Source organism: Hyperolius riggenbachi, chromosome 9 (assembly GCF_040937935.1).
Source record: "Hyperolius riggenbachi isolate aHypRig1 chromosome 9, aHypRig1.pri, whole genome shotgun sequence".
NCBI lineage: Eukaryota > Metazoa > Chordata > Amphibia > Anura > Hyperoliidae > Hyperolius > Hyperolius riggenbachi.
The window spans coordinates 133,636,433-133,657,087 of record NC_090654.1 but is presented as its reverse complement, the minus strand read 5'-3'; the positions used below and the strand labels follow the sequence as shown (position 1 = coordinate 133,657,087).

The 20,655-nt window shown below is 44.4% G+C and overlaps 1 protein-coding gene across 2 annotated transcripts in view; it reads left to right on the top strand.

Annotated features, from left to right (window-relative positions):
• The first annotated feature begins 308 nt into the window (after window positions 1-308).
• The window catches only part of KHDC4 (KH domain containing 4, pre-mRNA splicing factor), a 54,253-nt gene continuing 33,906 nt past the window's right edge, over window positions 309-20,655 (top strand). Inside the window, exons 1-7 of one of the 2 annotated variants that reach the window (XM_068253543.1) lie at window positions 309-408; window positions 4,316-4,604; window positions 11,457-11,585; window positions 11,683-11,762; window positions 12,225-12,277; window positions 13,914-14,071; window positions 19,256-19,488. In XM_068253543.1, coding sequence (XP_068109644.1) covers window positions 380-408; window positions 4,316-4,604; window positions 11,457-11,585; window positions 11,683-11,762; window positions 12,225-12,277; window positions 13,914-14,071; window positions 19,256-19,488 — 971 coding nt within the window. In that variant the 5' untranslated portion in view covers window positions 309-379. The remainder of the gene's footprint in view (window positions 409-4,315; window positions 4,605-11,456; window positions 11,586-11,682; window positions 11,763-12,224; window positions 12,278-13,913; window positions 14,072-19,255; window positions 19,489-20,655) is intronic. The other variant, XM_068253542.1, reaches the window with a different exon arrangement.

Below are 20,655 nucleotides of genomic sequence, written 5' to 3'. Positions count from 1 at the left end.
CAGTTACATCTATAGAAGCGAATTACAAAAAGACAGAACAATCAGGCACCAATCTATGTATGTTGTGGAGCTGCAAAGGATGGAAGTGATGCACCAGACACTAGTGACAGAAATAAGCAGCCAAATAAGGCACAGGGTGGTAGGACGCAGCACGGCACGCTGGTAAAGCCGCCCCCCGCTGTCACTCTAGTACGGCAGGCGTGGTCTTGGAATGTAGTGGCCATTCTCTGTCACTTGCAGGACAGCTCTCCAGAAGACTCTTGCCGTCTACGTGGGCGTGCATCCTATTCCTCTCAGAGGCGTGGCTTCTTCCGGACGTCCGGACGTGGTGACGCAAAGTGCGGACGCCGGTGTAAGAAGAGGATACAGAGCTGTCGCCATGTCAGCAATGAGCGCCCAGACTGGCGGGTAAGAGGCCAGGAATACATAGCAACGGGGTGTATAGTACAAGGCTGGAGGCCGACACTGGACCGGGATCGCTGGGAGGACACTGAAGTGATCAGGGAGGCTGAATGGCATTGTGCGGCACCCCTGGGCAGATGGACGCTCACTTCCTAGGGGGGAGGGGGAGTAGTGATATGGTGTACTTCGGAGGGAGGACTGTGGTTCTTTGCTGAGCTGTACGGCATTGGGCTGCCAAAGGAATGTGCGAGTGTGGTGTAGGCGAGTCTCCGTGCAGTAAAAGCACTTTCAGTCCAGGAATTGGGGGAAATGTGTGGTGATGACATTTTAGCAGTGTAGAATTGCACTGCACAGGAATTGTGGATGTGTTTATTGGGGAGTCTGTTATTGGGCTGCCTGGAAATTGAGCAGTAGATAATGAGGATGTTTGTTATTGGCCTGCATGGGAATTGGGCAGTGTGTTGTTGGGTGGCACTGGAATTGGATAGTTCAATATTTGCACATAATTTGAGGACTGCGGTATTGGGCTCCTCAGGATTTGGAGACAATGGTATTTAGATGCTGAGGGAGTGTGCCGCTGGGGAGCTGTCGGAGTGAGCCATTGGGCCGCTGGGGAGCTGTCGGAGTGAGCCATTGGGCCGCTGGGGAGCTGTCGGAGTGAGCCATTGTGCCGCTGGGGAGCTGGCGGAGTGTGCCATTGTGCCGCTGGGGAGCTGGCGGAGTGTGCCGCTGGGGAGCTGGCGGATTGTGCCGCTGGGGAGCTGGCAGTGTGCCATTGGGGAGCTGGCAGAGTGTGCTATTAGACCGCTCAGGAGCTGGCAGAGTGTGCTGTTGGGGAGTTGACGCAGTGTGCCATTGCGGAGCTGGCAGAGTGTGCCATTGGGCTGCTGGGGAGTTGCCAGGGTGTGCCACTGGGGAGCTGGTGGAGTGTGCCATTGGGCTGCTGGGAAGCTTGGAGAAGTGAAGTAGTGATGGTATTCATCATGAAACTCAGAATTAGTACGTTTGTAATGGTCAATGAGATGCTAATAGTTTTATGCAGCTTGGAAATTTACCAGTGATATACTGTAACTCCTGCATGTGGTTATTCCATTTCTAAGCTAAATAAATATGGATATTATAATACCTGTTGTCTCACCTTCTTACAATATGGAAAATTGGGAGTTTAGCTAATTATTTACCTCTTGAACTAATGTGTTACAAAACTGTTGCATTAATAATATGTTGGGCTATGAGGTATTTGTGGTGGAACATGGAATGGAGGCGCTGAGAGTTCAGTGGAAGGAAATTGTGTGCAAAGTGGGATTCAATTTGAGTGAGTGAATATAGCAGAAGTTTGGACCACTGAAGTGTTTTGCACCTGTGCTAAAATGTATGTAGAGATGGATGATCAGGTGCTAATAATTTCAAATTTTTAAAAATTAAATTTTAGCTCTGATTGGTCCATTTTTGAAGCTGCATAAAATAAAATATGCATGAGTTTGAAACTATTCGCATGGCCATCTGTAGTAGTAGTATTTGGTATTCTTATGAATTATGGCTCGAGTGTTACGTGAGAGCATGCAACAGTAGTACAGTTAGTATGGGGTATGTGAGCAAAATGTCAATAGGGGGTTTATAAAGTGACATTGGCTGAGTAGTGGAATAAATAGTAGTGTTGGGATGACAAGTGACATTTTGGTTTACTGAGTAGTGGAATATGAAGGTACAGTGTTCTCTCCAGAATTTTTTTTCCAGCCGGGTGGCATGAAAAAGTAGCCGGGTGGGGCAAGATGAGAGAATGCAGGGCTGGTGCTTCTGTGCGCAACTCTGCTTACAGCATAGGAGGTGAGCCAATGACAGCCGGGTGCTCGCCAAAACTAGACGGCCTGGGGAGAACACCGAGGTATTTGGGGTCAGAATGAAGTTTGGATTCATGGTTATACATCAATGGAAGAAAAGAACAAGCAGCTGACAAAACATCTGGGATGTCAAGTCAGGAACCTGTATATGGGCAGTAGTCTAAGTGGGATGGAACTCCACTAACTGAAAAATTAAAATAAATCATCTAATAAGACATTATGTATCTTACCTATCCTGTTTTTAGTGTTCACTGTCAGATTTAAGAGAAATGTGATATGAAAAAAGAAACGTCTGCCGGTTTCCATTTTTAGTTTCTCTGTGATGCCAAAGTGATATACATTTTTTTTTTCTTTTTAATCCAGCTAAGTGTTAAAGTGAACCAGATGTGAGGGTGATATGGAGGCTGCCATATATATTTCCTTTTAAACAATATTAGTTGCCTGGTAGTCCTACTGGTCTATTTGCCTGCAGTAGTTTCTGAATAACACCAGAAACAAGCATGCAGATAATTTTGTCAGATCTGACAATGTCAGAAACACCTGATTTTCTGCAAACTTGTTCAGGGTCTATGGCTAAAAGTATTAGAGGCAGAGCATCAGCAGGATAGCCAGGCAACTGGAATGGCTTAAAAGAAAATAAATATGGCAGCCTCCATATTCCTTTCACCTCAGGTTCACTTTTACTGCTTACTCTACAGATTATCCCCTCACAGCAAACATCACCTAGATAACAAGCTTAAATCGCTGGGTAAACTATTTAACCTCCCTGGCGTTTTGATTCCTGCGGCCGCGGGAAGGTTTTTTTTTTTTTTTTTGCATTTTTTTTCTATCATATAGGTAGCTTAGCGCTAGCTACATGATGCCCCCCTCCCTGGGGGCATCCATCCCACCCCTCCGATCGCCGCTAGCGCGCTTGCCCATAAGGAAATCCCGTTCTGAACGAGATTTCCTTTAGGGCTTCCCCAGTCGCCATGGCGATGACATCACAGGGCTTCCCGATCCACCCCTCAGCACTGCCTGGCACTGATTGGCCAGGCTGCGCAAGGGGTCTCGGGTGGGTGGGCCCTGTTACGCGGCGGGTATCGGCGCATCGTCGGCGATCGCGGACAACACGCAGCTAGCAAAGTGCTAGCTGCGTGTTTTTTAAAAAAAATTATTCAAATCGGCCCACCAGGGCCTGAGCGGTGCCCTCTGGCGTCACTGGGTGAGCTGAGCTCGTCCAGAACGCCAGGGAGGTTAAAGAAGAAAGGGGGGGGGGGGGGGTTAATTACCTTCTGCTCACAGTGTCCTTATTTTATCTGAAATGGGAAGCTTCTGTTATTTTCATTTTGAGATACGCTTGTTACTATAGCTAAAAACGAAAAAGCGACTTCCCACAATCCTTTAGGCACTGGCACAGTTCTGCAAAGGCACACGTATAGGGTCCTATTTTAGAAAAAAAAGGGGGGAGAGATATATATATATATATATATATATATATATATATATATATATATATATATATATATATATATATATATATATATATATATATATATATATATATATATATATATATATATTTATATTATCCAGTGTTCTCCCCAGGCTCTTTTAGCCGGGTGCTCCACCCGGCTAGATTTGGTGACCACCCGGCTGTCATCGGCTCACCCCCTCACCTCCTCCTATGCTGTAAGCAGAGTTGCCCTGCATGTTCATCTCAACCCACCCGGCTACTTTTTCATGCCACCCGGCTACTATTTCATGCCACCCGGCTGGAAAAAAATTCTGGGGAGAACACTGTTATCTCTCACTATTTTTAGGGAATTTTTTTTTTTTGTGAATCGCAATCTTGGCCAGAAGTGGATAAATGTAAAATTCTTGAATTTGTCCATCCAGTCAAGCATCCTGAGTGTATAACGTCTCTATGGCATTGAGCGGCTTAGTTTTGGGTAGCCAGCAGCAGTTAGACACCTTGACCATCAGGCTCTTGGGGAGTTTTTCTCTCTAGTTGAGGGAGGTTATGGAATGTATATCACTTGGATGGTTTGACGTTATGAGATGTTTTTTGAAATTATTTATTTTGTTTTCAGACGAAGAAGCAAATGGGACCAGCCTGGTCCTGCTGCTGCTGCTGCTCTACTTCTTCCAGGGGTGATGCCCATCATTCCTCCTGTTGCTACTAATGTATACATCCCTTCTGGTCCAGTTGGCACTAATATGTACACGCCACCTGTTGAAGAGAAACCAACAAACAGTACAGCAGAGGCTATCAGTGCTCCTTCGGGGGCTCTTGATGCAGCAGCCGCTGTGGCAGCTAAGATTAACGCCATGCTAATGGCAAAAGGCAAAATCAAACCAACTCAGAACACTCCGGATAAGGTAACATAAAATTGGGGAAACATTTTTGTTGTTTTTTTGTTTGTTTTGTTTGTTTTTTCACCGTAAAGCAAATGTTTGACTACCAGGCCAACAAAAGTTATGCAATCCCACATTTTATTAACTTCTGAAATTTTCAGAACATGTTTGACTGAGATAACCGTACCCATCACCATTTAGGCTGCTTTCCAACCAGGACGTTGCGGTTTAGGGGACGTTATGGTCGCATAACGTGCCCCTAACGCAACGCCTGGTGGTGTTGGATGTGGACGCCAGAGTGAGCCGCGTTGTGCAGCTCACTCTGGCGTCCGTGATGCGTACTTTGTGACGCATGCGGCATCACGTGGTGTCGCCACACAAAGCGGCCGCGCCAGGAAGTAAACAAAGTGCAGTGAATATTAATTAGCCGTGTGCCTGGCCGCTCTCCCCTCCTCCCCAACATTACTGAGCATGTGCAAGCAGTCTAACGCGGCTTAGCCGCCTATAACGTACTGCATGCAGTACTTTCTCTTGACGTATAGCGTTACAATGTAACGCAACGTGTGCACTGTGAACAGCCCATTGATTTTTCATTACTGTGCGGTGGGCTGCGTTACAGGCTGCTTTAATGTGCGCCTGTAACGTCCCACTGTGAAAGCAGCCTCAGTCTTTGAGATTGCTAGCCAACCTCTACATGTTACCTTCGAGGCCTAGTTCACCCTCTGTTTTTTTTGTTTGTTTTTTTTTTCTTTTTTTAATTGTTGGAGATGGTGAATACGACTAGTCCATCACTCACTTTGTTTTAATATTTAATGAAGCTGTTGCAGATACATTTACTTTGGAAAAGTCAGTCACATGACACAGGGATCAATGTACAATGTGCAGAGCTGTCGGCAAAGTGGAAGTTAATTTTTCTGCACTGAATTATTACCTGTCCCCTCCCACCTCCTACTTTTCCTCTTCCTGTGGGGTATAAGAAGGAAGTGGAGTGAGTCCGCTCTGTTTTCACAAAAAAGGACTGGTTGGGTTGGAGGTCCATAACAGCACCTCAGATCAGTCTTAAAGGGGAACTTCAGCCTAAACAAACATACTGTCATTAAGTTACATTAGTTATGTTAATTAGAATAGATGGGTAATATAATTTTTTACCCACCCTGTTTTAAAAGAACAGGCAAATGTTTGTGATTCATGGGGGCTGCCATCTTTGTCATGGGGCAGCCATCTTTTTGTTTGAAAGGAGGTGACAAGGAGCAGGAAACACAGTTCCAACTGTCCTGTGTCCTGATAACCCCTTCCAGCTGCACACGCTAGGCTTCAAATGTCAAATTCAAAATTTAAAAAAAAAATGTGCACCAAAACAGCAGAACGAGAGCAATAACATCAGAAACCTCATCATGCTTTGCACAGCATCAGGAGAAAAAAGCCCGGGCAGTTTTCTTCTGTGCAGCTAATAATGAGGCTTGTATAAGAAAAACAAAGTTCTGATGCTGTGAAACTGTTAAAGAAACACCAAGCCTTTTCAGTGCTGCTGAGTCGATTTTTAGTCCGGAGGTTCACTTTAATGCTATGTGTAGACATGCTTAGCTAGGACTTACACACCCCTTAATAGCCTGCAAGATGCAGGGCTGGGTAGAGGTGGAGACATCTCAACGAGTCTGCCATGCAGGTGTACAAAAGGGAGAGGAGGAATATCTTGCTATATATCCCCAGCACCACTCATGTTGTCACGTCCCTTGGCCCTAATTAAGGGGTTACCATGCAACTCAGTCTTGGATGTCTCCAAGTAGGTAATTTTCTCAGGATTAAACTTATGTTTATGCATACATAATCTCTCACAAAGTTCTAGCAATGGCACAATGCTAGGCCTTTTGATTGTCATCCCTGCTTGTCTTCATGAGGGTCGCTGCAAGACCAAACTAACCTCTCACAGTGTGTTCTTAAAAGGTGGGATTGCAAGGTGCATATGCCACTTACATACTTACTGCTATTAGTGAGGGTGGGGGGTTATGGTTGATATGTTTCATGGTAGCTGCCAATGCTTCCTGTGACACAACCTCATGTCTGAGAAGAAAGTATGAGGAGATGCTGTACAATCCACTCATGGGATAGGTTGGGGAGGCACATTTATTAAAGGAAATGTCCTCCTGGTTTCCTCCATTAATCTGCTGTCGGCTCATGTACTGTCCTGGCCATGTGCCTCTTCATTCGCACTCCCATAGCCAGGAGCATTCTGTGCATGTGCAGTTCGTGAAGATATGCAACTGCACATGTGCAGAATGCTCCTGGCCATTGAAACGCGATTGTGGAGACATGTGATCATGACAGGACTTTAGTTGAGAGCATAGTGGAATTACTGCTCCCAGCATGATTTCCAGGATGTCTCAGGACAGCAACCCTGAGACTTGTCTCCCTCCATTTCCAACTGGACAGAACGCTAGTTAAAAGAATTAGCAAAATTGATTAGGCAGGCATAGTACATAAGGAAGCTTTCCCTTACCCTCATCAGTTGTTTTCCTGTCCAGCAGGATGCTGGTTGTGGGGGAGAGCTGGCCAACCATGATAGATTTCAGGACCTGCGGCATACAAGTGTCCCCTGGGTCAGCGCTGGTCATACGAGCCAGCGCGGGTGCTTGCTGACTGCATCGGCTTTTCCCCCAGCCTGTGTTACACACCGGAGGACGCGCGCAGGGGGACATGTGACTTCTGCATTACGTGACCGAGGAGGCAAGAAGAGGAAGTAAGATGCGTTCCATGGCTCGGCGTGCGTCCCAGCGGACATTTCGCTGCATTTAGCCGCTGATTGAGCTAGTCTGCTCAGTAATGCAGCGGATTTCTAAGGTAAAGCAAACCTTTTCATTATGTTTGGGCGGAAACCTTCAGGTGACCTATTCAAGGGTTGTGCATCCTGGTCAGTCTTGTGTATGCTGACCATGGAAGCGTCCGCAGGCTCTTGCTCCCAGGGTTCTGAGGAGACAAACTCCACTCCCTCTCTGGTATGTGTCTTCTGTTATGTCTTTATATCGGCTATTTTTTGAGGGTTATCAGGCACCCTCCCCTGGCTCCTCAGTTTTAACTTGGTTTCTGTTCCGGAAACACTAAAGAGGAATAGCTCCCTTTATTTATATTGTTTTAACCTCACTGAGGAGGTAAAGAGAAAACCGAATGGCTTAGGTGATTGTTGTGACGCTAGTGGCGTCTTTATTACTTACCTGGGTTTCTGCCAAACGTGGTGTTCGGATGTCGATCTTTCTGCCCTCTGTATGCATTTGTGCGGGCTAGGATCGTTGCACTCTCCCACAGCTGCTGAGTTTATTTTGCCGAAATGGTGTCCTTTTAGCCGCACTGCTCATACATAAAAACCCTGGGCCACAAAAGATGGTCGGGAGGCTGTCACTGGTAGAGGTGAGTGCACTGATGGTGCATTTTTTGCAGGGATATACAGTGGTGTGAAAAACTATTTGCCCCCTTCCTGATTTCGTATTCTTTTGCCTCTTTGTCACACTTAAATGTTTCTGCTCATCAAAAACCGTTAACTATTAGTCAAAGATAACATCATTGAACACAAAATGCAGTTTTAAATGATGGTTTTTATTATTTAGCGAGAAAAAAACCCTACTCTACATGGCCCTGTGTGAAAAAGTGATTGCGCCCCTTGTTAAAAAATAACTTAACTGTGGTTTATCACACCTGAGTTCAATTTCTGTAGTCACCCCCAGGCCTGATTACTGCCACACCTGTTTCAATCAAATCACTTAAATAGGAGCTATCTGACAAAGAGGAGTAGACCAAAAGCACCTCAACAGCTAGACATCATGCCAAGATCCAAAGAAATTCAGGAACAAATGAGAACAAAAGTACTGTAATTGAGATCTATCAGTCTGGTAAAGGTTATAAAGCTATTTCTAAAGCTTTGGGACTCCAGCGAACCACAGTGAGAGCCATTATCCACAAATGGCAAAAACATGGAACAGTGATGAACCTTCCCAGGAGTGGCTGGCCGGCCGACCAAAATTACCCCAAGAGCGCAGAGAAAACTCATCCGAGAGGCCACAAAGGACCCCAGGACAACATCTAAAGAACTGCAGGCCTCAATTAAGGTCAGTGTTCACGACTCCACCATAAGAAAGAGACTGGGCAAAAACGGCCTGCATGGCAGATATCCAAGGCGCAAACCACTTTTAAACACCTCAAGGACACACTAAAGCTTGTAGGGTGGGATAGCAAGTTATAGGGAAAGGACACTGAAAAGAAAAGAATTCAAACAGATTCTTAATGAGTATTGTGGTATGTACATCCCTCATGGGAGCAAGAATTTATAACCTATAATATAAGGATATGGATAGGTCTCTTATACCACCTGCTGAAGGCTGCTTGCTAGTTCATAATAAATACAATAAATATTGTATTTTTTTCAAAGAAGAGTTGGTGCTTTATGTTCACTCCTTTATCTCATGATCTTAGATGTCACTTTAAGTACCCTTTAAAAATGGCATAATTGCTAAACCAAGATATTTTTCTGTTGCTCCTTCCCCAGATCTGGCTATAATGTGGTGACATATTTGTCCCTGTCATGATATGACATGAGAATTGTCAATAACAGTGAGCAGACATGGAATCCAATGATGAACACTTTATTTTGAAGCATTTGTGAGCAAAGTTGCATACAACTTTAACCTAGCTGTATAATGCTGGGTACACACTATGAGATTTTCTGGCAGATTTACTGTTAGATCGATTATTTCCAACATGTTTGATCTGATTTCCGATCTATTTCCTATTGCAGTTAACAAAAAATGATCAGAAATCACATCTGACTTGTTGAAAATAATCGATCTGACAGTAAATCTGCCAGAAAATGTCATATTGTGTACCTACCAAACTGCCTCTCTACCAGACAGTATATCAGGCTTGTGAATAAACAGTCATCAAATGTTAGCAGATAAGAGCAATGCCAGTCTTCTAACATACAATAGAACAATAACAAATCCCCCACCTCACTCCAGTACTCTAGCCCAAACAAACAATGCAGGAGCAAAATACATTTAGCCAAACATACATATATAACCAGTTAAAATGTATCATACATCACAGGCCTGTGCTCTTGCCCCATGGGGGAAGGGCATCCAGTGCCCCATTGCAGGAATAGGTTGTAGTGTTCTGATAGTCAGTCTGTCTTTTCCCTCTTTTGGTCTAAGCAGTAGGATGATGAAATCAAGGCTGTAGCTACAGCTAAACCCACAGGACTTTAAAGTGGATCTGAACTCTTGCATAGGACAGAAGGATAACATAAAGAACCCTGTATGTGTTTAGAGAGTTTAGCCTGTTTAATTCCCCCTCATTTGTGTCTAATCACAATTTGTAATTTGACCCCTCCACTGTGTCGCATGACTGCCACGGCAGATAAGCTCATTTGAAAGCACAGGAGGTTAACAATATATCTGCTTCCATGAATCAGGACATAGAAACAGTGCAGGTTTATTTTAGGATTTGTATCAGCTGTATCAAAGAAATGTTTTATGTTTAAAGGTTACTATGCTGTTGCATATCTTTTAGAGCAGAGAGGATGTTCTGAGTTCGGGTCCGCTTTAAAGAGAAGGTTCAGGGAGTGGGAAAAAAAAATAAAAATCCATATCCACTTACCTGGGGCTTCCTCCAGCCCGTGGCAGGCAGGAGGTGCCCTCGCCGCCACTTCGGAGGCTCCCAGTCGTCTCCGGTAGCCGACCTGGCCAGGCCGGCTGCCAGGTCGGGCTCTTCTGCGCTCCAATCTGCGCCTGCGCGCTGACGTCATCGGATGTCCTCCAGGCTGTACTGCGCAGGCGCAGTAGTTTTGCGCCTGCGCAGTCAGCACGGAGGACGTCTGATGACGTCAGCACGCCCCGTAGAACGTAGAAGAGCCCGTCGTTGGAGCGCAGAAGAGCCCGACCTGGCAGCGGGCCTTGTCGGGTCGGCCACCGGACCCAACCGGGAGCCTGTGGAGCGGCGGCGAGGGCACCTCCTGCCTGCCACGGGCTGGAGGAAGCCCCAGGTAAGTGGGTATGGATTTTAATTTTGTTTTCCCACTACCTGAACCTTCCCTTTAAAGCACACCTGAAGTGAGGGATATGGAGGCTGCCATATTTATTTACTTTTTTTTAATAATGCAAATTGCCTGGCTGTCCTGCTGATCTTCTGCCTCAAATAATTTCAACTATAGACTCTGAGGGCTGGTTCACATTGGGGCGATTCTTCTGCACTTTGATCGCCGGCGATCAGCAAATCGCTGCTACAATGTATCCCTATGGATACATTCACACTGCAGCGGTTGCAATTTCGATTAATCGCAAATGCGCTGCATGCAGAGTTTTGGGGCCACTGTGCTGTGATTCTCGTTCTTTTGAACGGAAATCACAAGCACCTCAAGACTTTTTTAAGGTCGCGAGCCAAACGCGATCGCGGGCTAGCGGTGCTCCGAGCGACAAGTGTGAACTAGCCCTGAACAAGCATGCAGATAAGATTTCTGACTGAGGTCTGACCAGATAAGCCACATGTTTTTTTTCCAGGTGTGAGATTCATATACTACTGCAGCCAATGAGATCAGCAGGACTGCCAGGCAACTGGTATTGTTTCAAAGGAAATAAATATGGCAGCCTCAATTCCCTCTCACTTCAGGTGTCCTTTAAAACTGACTCCCTGTACTCAGTGCTTCTGGTCATGTGAACTGGAATTTTAGCTGCAGACTCTCAGATATTTTTAGATCTGTCATGGGAGATGAGCTTTAAATTATGAAGCAATTCAAGCTGTATGTAGTGCTGTTCTGCACTATGTTTCCTTCATGGCATATTTACCTTTTGCGCTCAGTATTTGTAGAATGTTTAATTGTCTGATGTTTGTTTGCAGGTTCAAGTACCTGGCAAGGCTCCTGCAGCAGCTAAGAGTAAGGATGATCTAGTGGTGGCTGAAGTAGAGATTAATGATGTGCCTCTGACCTGTCGGAATCTTCTAACCAGGGGTCAGACCCAAGATGAGGTTTGTGCTTTCTTCCAGAAGGTTACAAAGGTTGACCGTTTTTGTGTTCGTTTTGGCGGAGCATTACATTTATCTTACATTGGTGCTCTGCCTACAGATCAGTCGGCTTAGTGGGGCAGCAGTGTCCACTCGAGGGAGGTATATGACACCTGAGGAGAAAGTCAAAGTGGGCCCAGGGTAAGTTATGTGTGGAGTGATAGTTATTGCTTGCTATAACAGTTCAATGGTTTTCTTTTGTGTACATTAGCACACTTTCTTCTCAGCTGCAGATTAATACAGCTTACATCCAAATTGTCTATTAAGGCTGACACAGTGGTCTCTTCTGCTACTGCATGTTGCATGCCATTGCTTGATGGTATTCTCTCTGCTTATGCATGCTTTTACCTCACTGGCCTGGCTTATTTAAAGCACACCTGTAATGCCTTAACACTGTCATAGACTAAAAATCCAATGCTGCGTGTTTGTGCATTCTTTTAATAAATGGATGGCTTTCACTTTAAGATAAAGGGGTTGCTATCTTTTCTGGTTAAACCTAGGGTGAATGCTTTACTGAAATAGGTTTCAGAACCCTTTTAAAGGCAATTTTGGATCTGTGTTCTGTTTTTTGATGTTTTTTTTTTTTTAATTCCCTTTCTTTAGAGATCGACCTCTGTATCTCCATATCCAAGGCCAAACACGGGAACTTGTTGATCGTAAGTAAATTGATGATTGAATGTATCGGTTAAAAAGAACACACACACACACACACACACACAAAGCATGCCTGTGTTTTCCTCTGTGAGCACAGAGCTGAGATTGGAATGCAGGGGGTGGGGGAGAGGCTGGAAGCAGGCAGAGGAGAGCCAGCGAGAGCGCTAGAGATGGGGAAGGGGCGTTATGTAGTTCTCCTGTAATGGATGCACCTTCCCCATTAGTCAGGATGCGTTTGGACGCTAGAGGTTTCAAAAGCTCTTCCCAATGTAATGCTATGCGGGTTTTTTACAAAACCTCATTGCTCCAGTGTGCACAGACACATAGGATAACATTAGCAGCAGATTTAAAAACTCAAAACGCTCAGAAAACTCCTCTGGTGTGCACCAGGCCTTTGTGCTCTCTTGTGTTTACAAAGCAAGCTAGCTATGACAGTGCAGATTCTAGGAGGAAAAAAGTGAAGAAATTACATCAGGATTGGCTTCAGTCAGAGGCAAACAAAATGGCAAATGCTAGGAACAGAATTTTCTTTACTATATAAAATTCACTGAGATCAAAATGTGGACAGTACAATACATCTGTCATGTAAGTAGAACAAATAGGCCTCAATTCACGGAGCATTATCAAACACTTTATCACATGTTTGATGATTTACCTCATGGGTAAAATCTCACTAAGGTGTTATATATTTGTTGAACGTTTTATCGGTAAAACATTCGATAAATATATAACACCTTAGTGAATTTAAAATGAGATTTTACCCATTAGGTAAATTATCAAACGTTTGATAAAGTGTTTGATAAACGTTTGATAATGCTCCGCGAATTGAGGCCATAGTTATCATCTTATGTGTTTTGTGTTCCTGGCATATTATGGCTGACCCTGCTGCTTTAAGCCCTGATGGCTTGCAACATGCTGGAATAAGAAGACCGAGAAGGTTCTAAAGGATCCAGAGCCTTCCCTGTCCTTTTTATTTTATTTTTTTTACTTTGCTTCACAGTACCGTAACTTTAACCACCTTAGCGGTATGGACGAGCTCAGCTCGTCCATTACCGCCAGAGGGTGCCGCTCAGGCCCTGCTGGGCCGATTTTGATCAAATAAAGAGCAGCACACGCAGCCGGCACTTTGCCAGCCGCGTGTGCTGCCCGATCGCCGCCGCGAGCAGCGGCAAAAGAGGGTCCCCCCAGCCGCCTGAGCCCTGCGCAGCCGGAACAAATAGTTCCGGCCAGCGCTAAGGGCTGGATCGGAGGCGGCTGACGTCGGCTGACGTCCATGACGTCACTCCGCTCGTCGCCATGGCGACAGGAGAAGCCAAACACGGAAGGCTGCTCATTGCGGCCTTCCGTGTTACTTTTGGCCGCCGGAGGCGATCAGAAGAACGCCCCTGGAGCGCCATCTAGTGGGCTTTCATGCAGCCAACTTTCAGTTGGCTGCATGAAATAGTTTTTTTTTTTATTTAAAAAAAACCCTCATGCAGCCGCCCTGGCGATCTTAATAGAACGCCAGGGTGGTTAAGCAATGGTGTTTGTGTGTGATTTTTATCTTTTGAATGCTGGTAGTGCTGTGATCATTCTCTGGCTGACATAAGGAAGGTAAATGTATTGGAACTTATGTTGGTGTCTTTTGTTCATGAACAGGAGCTGTGAACCGAATCAAGGAAATTATTACTAATGGGGTGGTAAAAGCTGCCACAGGCTCCAGCCCTTCTTTCAATGGAGCCACTGTGACTGTGTATCACCAGCCAGCACCTGTGACTCCAGTGGCACCTACTCCCAAGCCTCCGTTTCAATCAGGGGTAGGTATTCTTATAGAAGGCAAGATTGTTTTCCTAGTTCTTAAATGCAAAAGTTTCTCTTAAAGTGGACCTGAACACTTGCACATGACAGAAGGAAATAGGAGAGAAATGCACCCTGTATGTATTTAGAGAGTTTAGCCTGTCTAATTCCCCCTCCTCTGTGTCTAATCACAAGTGTAACTTGATCTCTCAGTTGTGGCAGCTCAGGAATCTCGGCAGAGCAGCTAATTTGTAAACACATGATTTTTAATCCTACGTCTGCTTTCATGAACGTAGAAAGTACACACTGCAGATTGATTGCGGGATTTGTATCAGCTGTAACAAACGGTTATTTAAAAGTTATGCTGCTGTTTTATCTTTTAGAGCAGAAAGGAAGTTTTTGAGTTCAGGTCCGCTTTAAAGGTATGATTTTTCTTCAAATATTGGCTTTTGAGGGCTACTTTGTCATGATGTGACTGATAGCTGCTACTGCTGAGTTGTAATAATTGATTATAACCAGCTGCAGCGTAAGAGCCTTTTTTTGCACTTTGGCCCCAGCTGCTGTACGGAGAACAGCTTGCTTACTAAACAGTCCAGAACTTGTCAGATCCATGCTGAAAGCAAAGAGCATAGTATAGACTACAGTGTGGCAGAGGAAGGAATCTGGGGTGCTGTTGGAATTCTAAAGTAGTATTTTGTGTTTTAGGCAAGTTTTGTGATCCACGACAGTGTTCTCCCCAGAATTTTTTTCTAGCCGGGTGGCATGAAATATTAGCCGGGTGGCATGAAAAAGTAGCCGGGTGGGTCGAGATGAAAATGCAGGGCAACTCTGCTTAAAGCATAGGAGGAGGTGAGGAGATGAGCAGATGACAGCCGGGTGGTCACCAAATCTAGCCGGGTGGAGCACCCGGCTAAAAGAGCCTGGGGAGAACACTGCACGAAAAGCTGATCTTTTTGTTACATTGCAGTTGGGCTTATCTACACTCCTCCCAAAGTCTGCAACACTATCATGTGCTGCAGCTGTGTGCAATCAGTGGTGTTCTGCTGGATTATCTTGTTTACCGAAAAAATCATTATCCCAGCATTTTATTTGCATTAAAGGACTACTATAGTAAAATTTGGGGGGGGGGGGGTACTACGTTAAACTAATACTCTTGTACCGAACGGTAAAAGTTTTTAATATTGTGCGCACTTTCATTGATCAGATGTTAGAAGTTCAATGTAATCATTCAAAAGGAAGACTACTGGCTGTTGGTCGTTTGCTAACACTTTTTATTGAATAATGGCTTAACTGTTTTGACTTCGGAGGGTGAAGAAAGCAGAATCTATATTATGAGTCTCTGCTGATACTGCCCTCCTATATAAAATGTGTGGAAAACTTGCAGTCCAGCTACCAGAGTCTGCCAGGGCTGATGTTGCCATCCTACACATCTGGGTTGAACTTGTGGTGTTTAGAGGCAATTAAACCTGGATTCAGCAGCTATGTTCTTGAAGGACTGCGTCTGGTTTCAGCAGCATATTTTGAAATATTGCATGGGGACAATCTCTGTGTTCAGCACCATATGTTGAAATATCTCATGGGGACAGATTTGGGAGATCAGCAGTATATGTTAAAATGTTGTAAAGGGTGCAGGCCTTGGGTTTTGCAGGAAATGTTAAAAAGATGAATAGAGGGCAGCAGAGCTGAAGTTCCAAGTCTGGATTCAAGAGTCTAGAGGGCAACAGAGTATTGGTTCAGCACCATGTATTAAAACCTTGTGTATGGAGCATATACTGAGTTAAGCACCAAGATGTTGAAGTTACGTAGTCGTTATGAAGCTGCTTAGCATCAGCAGCATATGTTGCATAGAGAACATAGAGCCTAGGATCAGAATACAGGCAGTCCCCTACTTACAAACCACTCGAATTACAATATTATTTTATACATACAAAAAAATCAAAAATACAAAATATGCATTGCTACATGCTGCACATTTCCCTATGTATAACACCTGATTCAAGTTACAATCTCACGGAACCTGTTTGTAAGTAGGGGACTGTGTGTATGTTGAAATGTTTTTTTATAAGGGTTAGGTTTCCTTTGGACCTTATTGGTAGAAATCTATGCCTTGTTTGTGGCGCTTATTCCTGCCAAGGCATAAATTTCAATCTACACGCCATGCGATCTCGTCGCTCTCTCCTTTTGCATCGCTGCCCCCATTCACTCTGCCACCGTGCTGACAGCAGAGTTTCCACATCTTGGCTCCTGACCCGTGATTGCTGTGGGCCAATCAATGGGGAAAAGAGGCCTCTGGTCTTTAAAGGGCCAGAGCCATCCAGTCCAGGAATGGTTAATAATTGGGGTCACCTGGTGTATATTTTAAGTTATTCATACCCGGGGCTTCTTTAAATGCCAGATAAACTTCCCCATTTGTAAACCCCTATCATAGCTGTGACTTGGCAGAGTTGAAGTGGGTGCAAACTGTCTATTCTGTAGGCCCAGTTTGATTGTGTATAGTACTTCCTAATGCCTGTGCACAGCATTCCCGGCTACAAGAGTCTAGGGCATGGGCACTTTGGAAATCTACAGAGCATGCACCCTTTTGCTCAGATTGCTGCTGGGAATGGGGGCTACTGCAAGACAATGGAGGCAAAGCCACTGGTACGAATAACTTTTCAGTCGCCTTAGGTTTATGTCCTCTTTTAGCTCAACACACACCATACAATCTTGGTTGTACAGATTTACCAAATCTATGTAGTATGAGGGCCAACAAATTGAAAATACCTTGAATGATTGATTGGATAAGCTCTTATACTACATGAAAGTGGTAAGATTGAACAACCAAGATTGTATGGTGTGTTGAGAATTAGGCTGGGTTTCCACTGAGGTTTTCACAAGGAGTTTTTAATTAGGATGATACCATTTATTGGCTAACTTAGAGATGTATAAACAGTAAGCTTCTGCTAATAAGCCTTCTTTGGACTTGGTTCCTCTGGGGTTTTGGAAACTGATGCAGCACCCATGCTGATGCAAATTGCAACAGAAAGGCACTACACTACAGCGAATCTGCATGTGTTTTTTTCTGCATGCAGATTCGCATAGTCGATGGGCCTGTTTCCACTTGTCAGGAAAACTGAGTGTTTTACTGTGCAGGAAATTCTGATGCACAGCAGAGCCATCAGAATTCGCACACCGCAAGGCTAGTGTGCAATTTGCATTTAATGTAATAGGGAATTTGCATGTGTTTTTGCTAAGCAAATTTTCATGCGAATTCGAATACATTTTCGTGTAAAAGCACACAGGCACTGATAGTTAAATCGCATACATACAAAGATACACGAAACACATGCAAATTCGCATCCACATGCAAATTTGTTTATGCGTTTTCTGCAAAGAAATTGCACCACACTAGTAGAAATGGGCCCTAAACTGTTATTGGGATTCGTATGCATTGTGCATACAAGTGCAGCAGGGAGCATTTTTTTTTTTTTCCCTGTACACTATTTAGATGCAGCTTATTGATTTCAATAGGCTGCGATAGAGCCTCCGAATATGCACACAGGATAGCACTGTGATTCAGCTGCAGTGGAAATTCTCCCTGAGCCTCTCAGCATCCAGGTGAGAAATGGTAATTCTCTACTAAACAGCAAGGGGTTTCCTGCTTTTTTTTTTTTTTTTTTTTTTTTTTTTTGCAATGGTAAGCAGATTTTGTGTACTAAATGTTGTAGTTTTGATCTGATTTTTGCTGACCAACAATAACTGGTGCAGTACTGAATAGCTGGGATAGTAAATCTCTGCAGGTTGTTGTTTCCAGCAGGCTTGCACTGACTCCTCCCATTTACTAATATTAAGATGCACACAGATCCTGTTAGTGAAGGTGAGGCAAACTTGGAAATGGCTTTCACTGCAATAGTCTTCATGTTATCCTGACTATTTAGCAGGTGTTTGTTTCTTTCTCCAGAGACCTCAAAGATAAGAACCACTAAAGCTACGTACACACATACAAAAAACTTTTAATTGAGGAAAGAACGACCTAAGTTAGCTTTTAAAGGTGTGTAACGATCTGACCGTTAGAGCGTACGTTACATCACGTAAAACAAATATTGCGCTTGCGCATAAAAATAAAAAGATCCATGGAGAAAAAGCGAAATGCGCATGTCAAGCATAGTACGAATGACCGTTTCCAACGATGTATTACTTTTGCAAACTATCGTCATTGGAAAAAATCCGCCAAGCTAGATCGTTACTTTTTAACAATCTAGCTCGTCCGTCGTTAGACTTAATGGTCGTTGGCTGCTTTTTTTTAAACGATCGTCGTTTGAAATGATTGGGGAACGATCGTTTCAAACGACTATAGTCGCATGTGTGTACGCACCTTAAGTGTAGGATTTCTACAATGGGAAAGGTTAGCACATAGGCAACCATTGCAAAGGCTAGAAAAGAACATTTCACCCGTATCTTCTCTTTGGTTCCAGAAAAAAGGTTATCTATGCCAAGCCCTGCTTTTATCCAGTATGACTGTTTCTAGGATTTTGTAGATGCCTGCTAGAAATATTTAGGGGAAATAAATGGGAAATTTTGATATAGCAGTACATGCCCTCTTCACATTAATTGCAAAAAAAAAGCCTGTATTGGCAAAATGCTTTATTCAACGCACCAAAGAATGTTTTATAGGTCTTGCCAGCTTTCTCATATATCAGTGCAACTTGGTGGCCCACTATTGCAGCATTAAACATGTTTTGGTGCTTTAAAGTGTGTTGCCAATATAGGCTTTTCTACCAATGTTCGCCACTTATATTCTATTTTCCTAGTTTGTGCCTTCCATATCCTAGGATTGATTTAGTAGGTAAGACCTGCTTACCATAGCCAAGGCAAATCTTGTGGTAGTCTTTGCCACCAGAAGTTGGGTGTTAACTGATATCTTTAGTGTAGGCACCATGAAATGCATCTTGTAGGAAACTGTGAAAGGAAGCCTGCTAGTCCATAAAGCCTAAAGCAGCAGTTAGGGTCATGTAGGGTTTATAAAGTGTTTCTTCTGGTCCATTATTAGGGGAGGAATCAAGGAAGTGGGCAAATAAACTCCACTTGGTGCTCTGTTATATTTATTATTTATCAGTTAGATTTATCATGTCTAGTTCTGTTTATTTTGTGTATTTTTTTTCATAGTGGTCTCTTTCTGAAAAACTCATTATCTCATCATCCCTTGTATATGCTGTTTGTGTCAGCTGGTTAGGTCTCCCCCACAGATGCACTACGTACAGGACAAGCTGTTTGTGGGTTTGGAACATGCCATAACAACATTCAATGTGAAGGAGAAAGTGGAAGGGCCTGGATGCACTTACCTCCAGCATATACAGTCAGAGACCGGAGCCAAGGTGTTCCTCAGAGGAAAGGGATCTGGTTGCATTGAGCCTGCCTCCGGCCGAGAAGCCTTCGAACCTATGTACATCTATATCAGGTAGGCTATTTTGTCTGCTACTCCTTGGGAAGGGTGTTTTTTTTTTTTTCTCCTGATGCCATCTGATACTTAAAGGAACCCTAAAGTGTAACGTAGGTGCCCAGTTTAACATGCCTAGACCTTGCTTCTTCTAGCCCCCTGTAGTTCTTCTGGTCCCTCGCTCCTGTTCCAGTCTGATCTATTTAGCAGCTGTCCCCTCCGAAATCTGCATGTGCAGGCTCTCAATCGTGCTACCATGCACAGCTTGTAAAAATTGCAACTTACATGCGACGAATGCTCCAATCGAGGAGGTTTGAGGCTGCACATGCCTTCTCCCCTCTCCATAACAGGATGGTAGCGACACTTCTGTACAGCAGTGGACTCCAAATTGTCGCCCATGAGATCTAGTCCTAATCTCTGTGGGCAACAGTGTTTGTGCATGCACATTTTAGACTCCACTTGAAGGTTTAAAATAAGACTGAAGTAAAAAAAAAAAAAAAAAAGAGAAAGGCTCTGGGTTCCTCTTCTGGTCCCGTCGTTCCTATGCTGGCTCACAGTTAGTCTACAACTGGTGGGTCGGAGACTGCTCTCTGCTGCTGCGGGGGAGCTTCGGGAGTACTCGGGCCCAGTAGGAGATTAACGGGGGGCCAGCTCAGGAAAAAACGGGACCAAGAGAAGGTGAGAAAGGTTCTGCAGTGTTCCCCAACCCTGTCCTCGAGGCCCACCAACAGTACGTTTTTGAAGAAATCCACAGAGGTAGTTAATTAGCTCTACTAAGACACTAATTACCTCCTACTACTGTGCATGTTTGTGGTTTCCTGCAAAACATGTACTGGTGTTGGGCCTTGAGGACAGAGTTGGGGAACACTGATCTATCGGACCCAAAACCTTCCCTCTCCTTGGGTAAGATCTGCATACCCAGCATGAAGTGCATTGGATTAGCCCAGTCCCAAGCTGCACACAGTTTACAAGAAATGTCCAGGCAAATCAGAATTGTTTGCATCTCATTACACCATAGCTCTTGATGATACATGTATACTTATACTGTAGCTATGTCAAGGGGTGCACACATTACCACTGACCTTTTCTTCTACGTATCATGCATTAACCATTCCTGTCGCCTGGCCGTGATTGTGCTGCTGTGCTGTTGCGCGATCGTGCGCGCGCCCCTGCTGCCCCGTTAGCCCG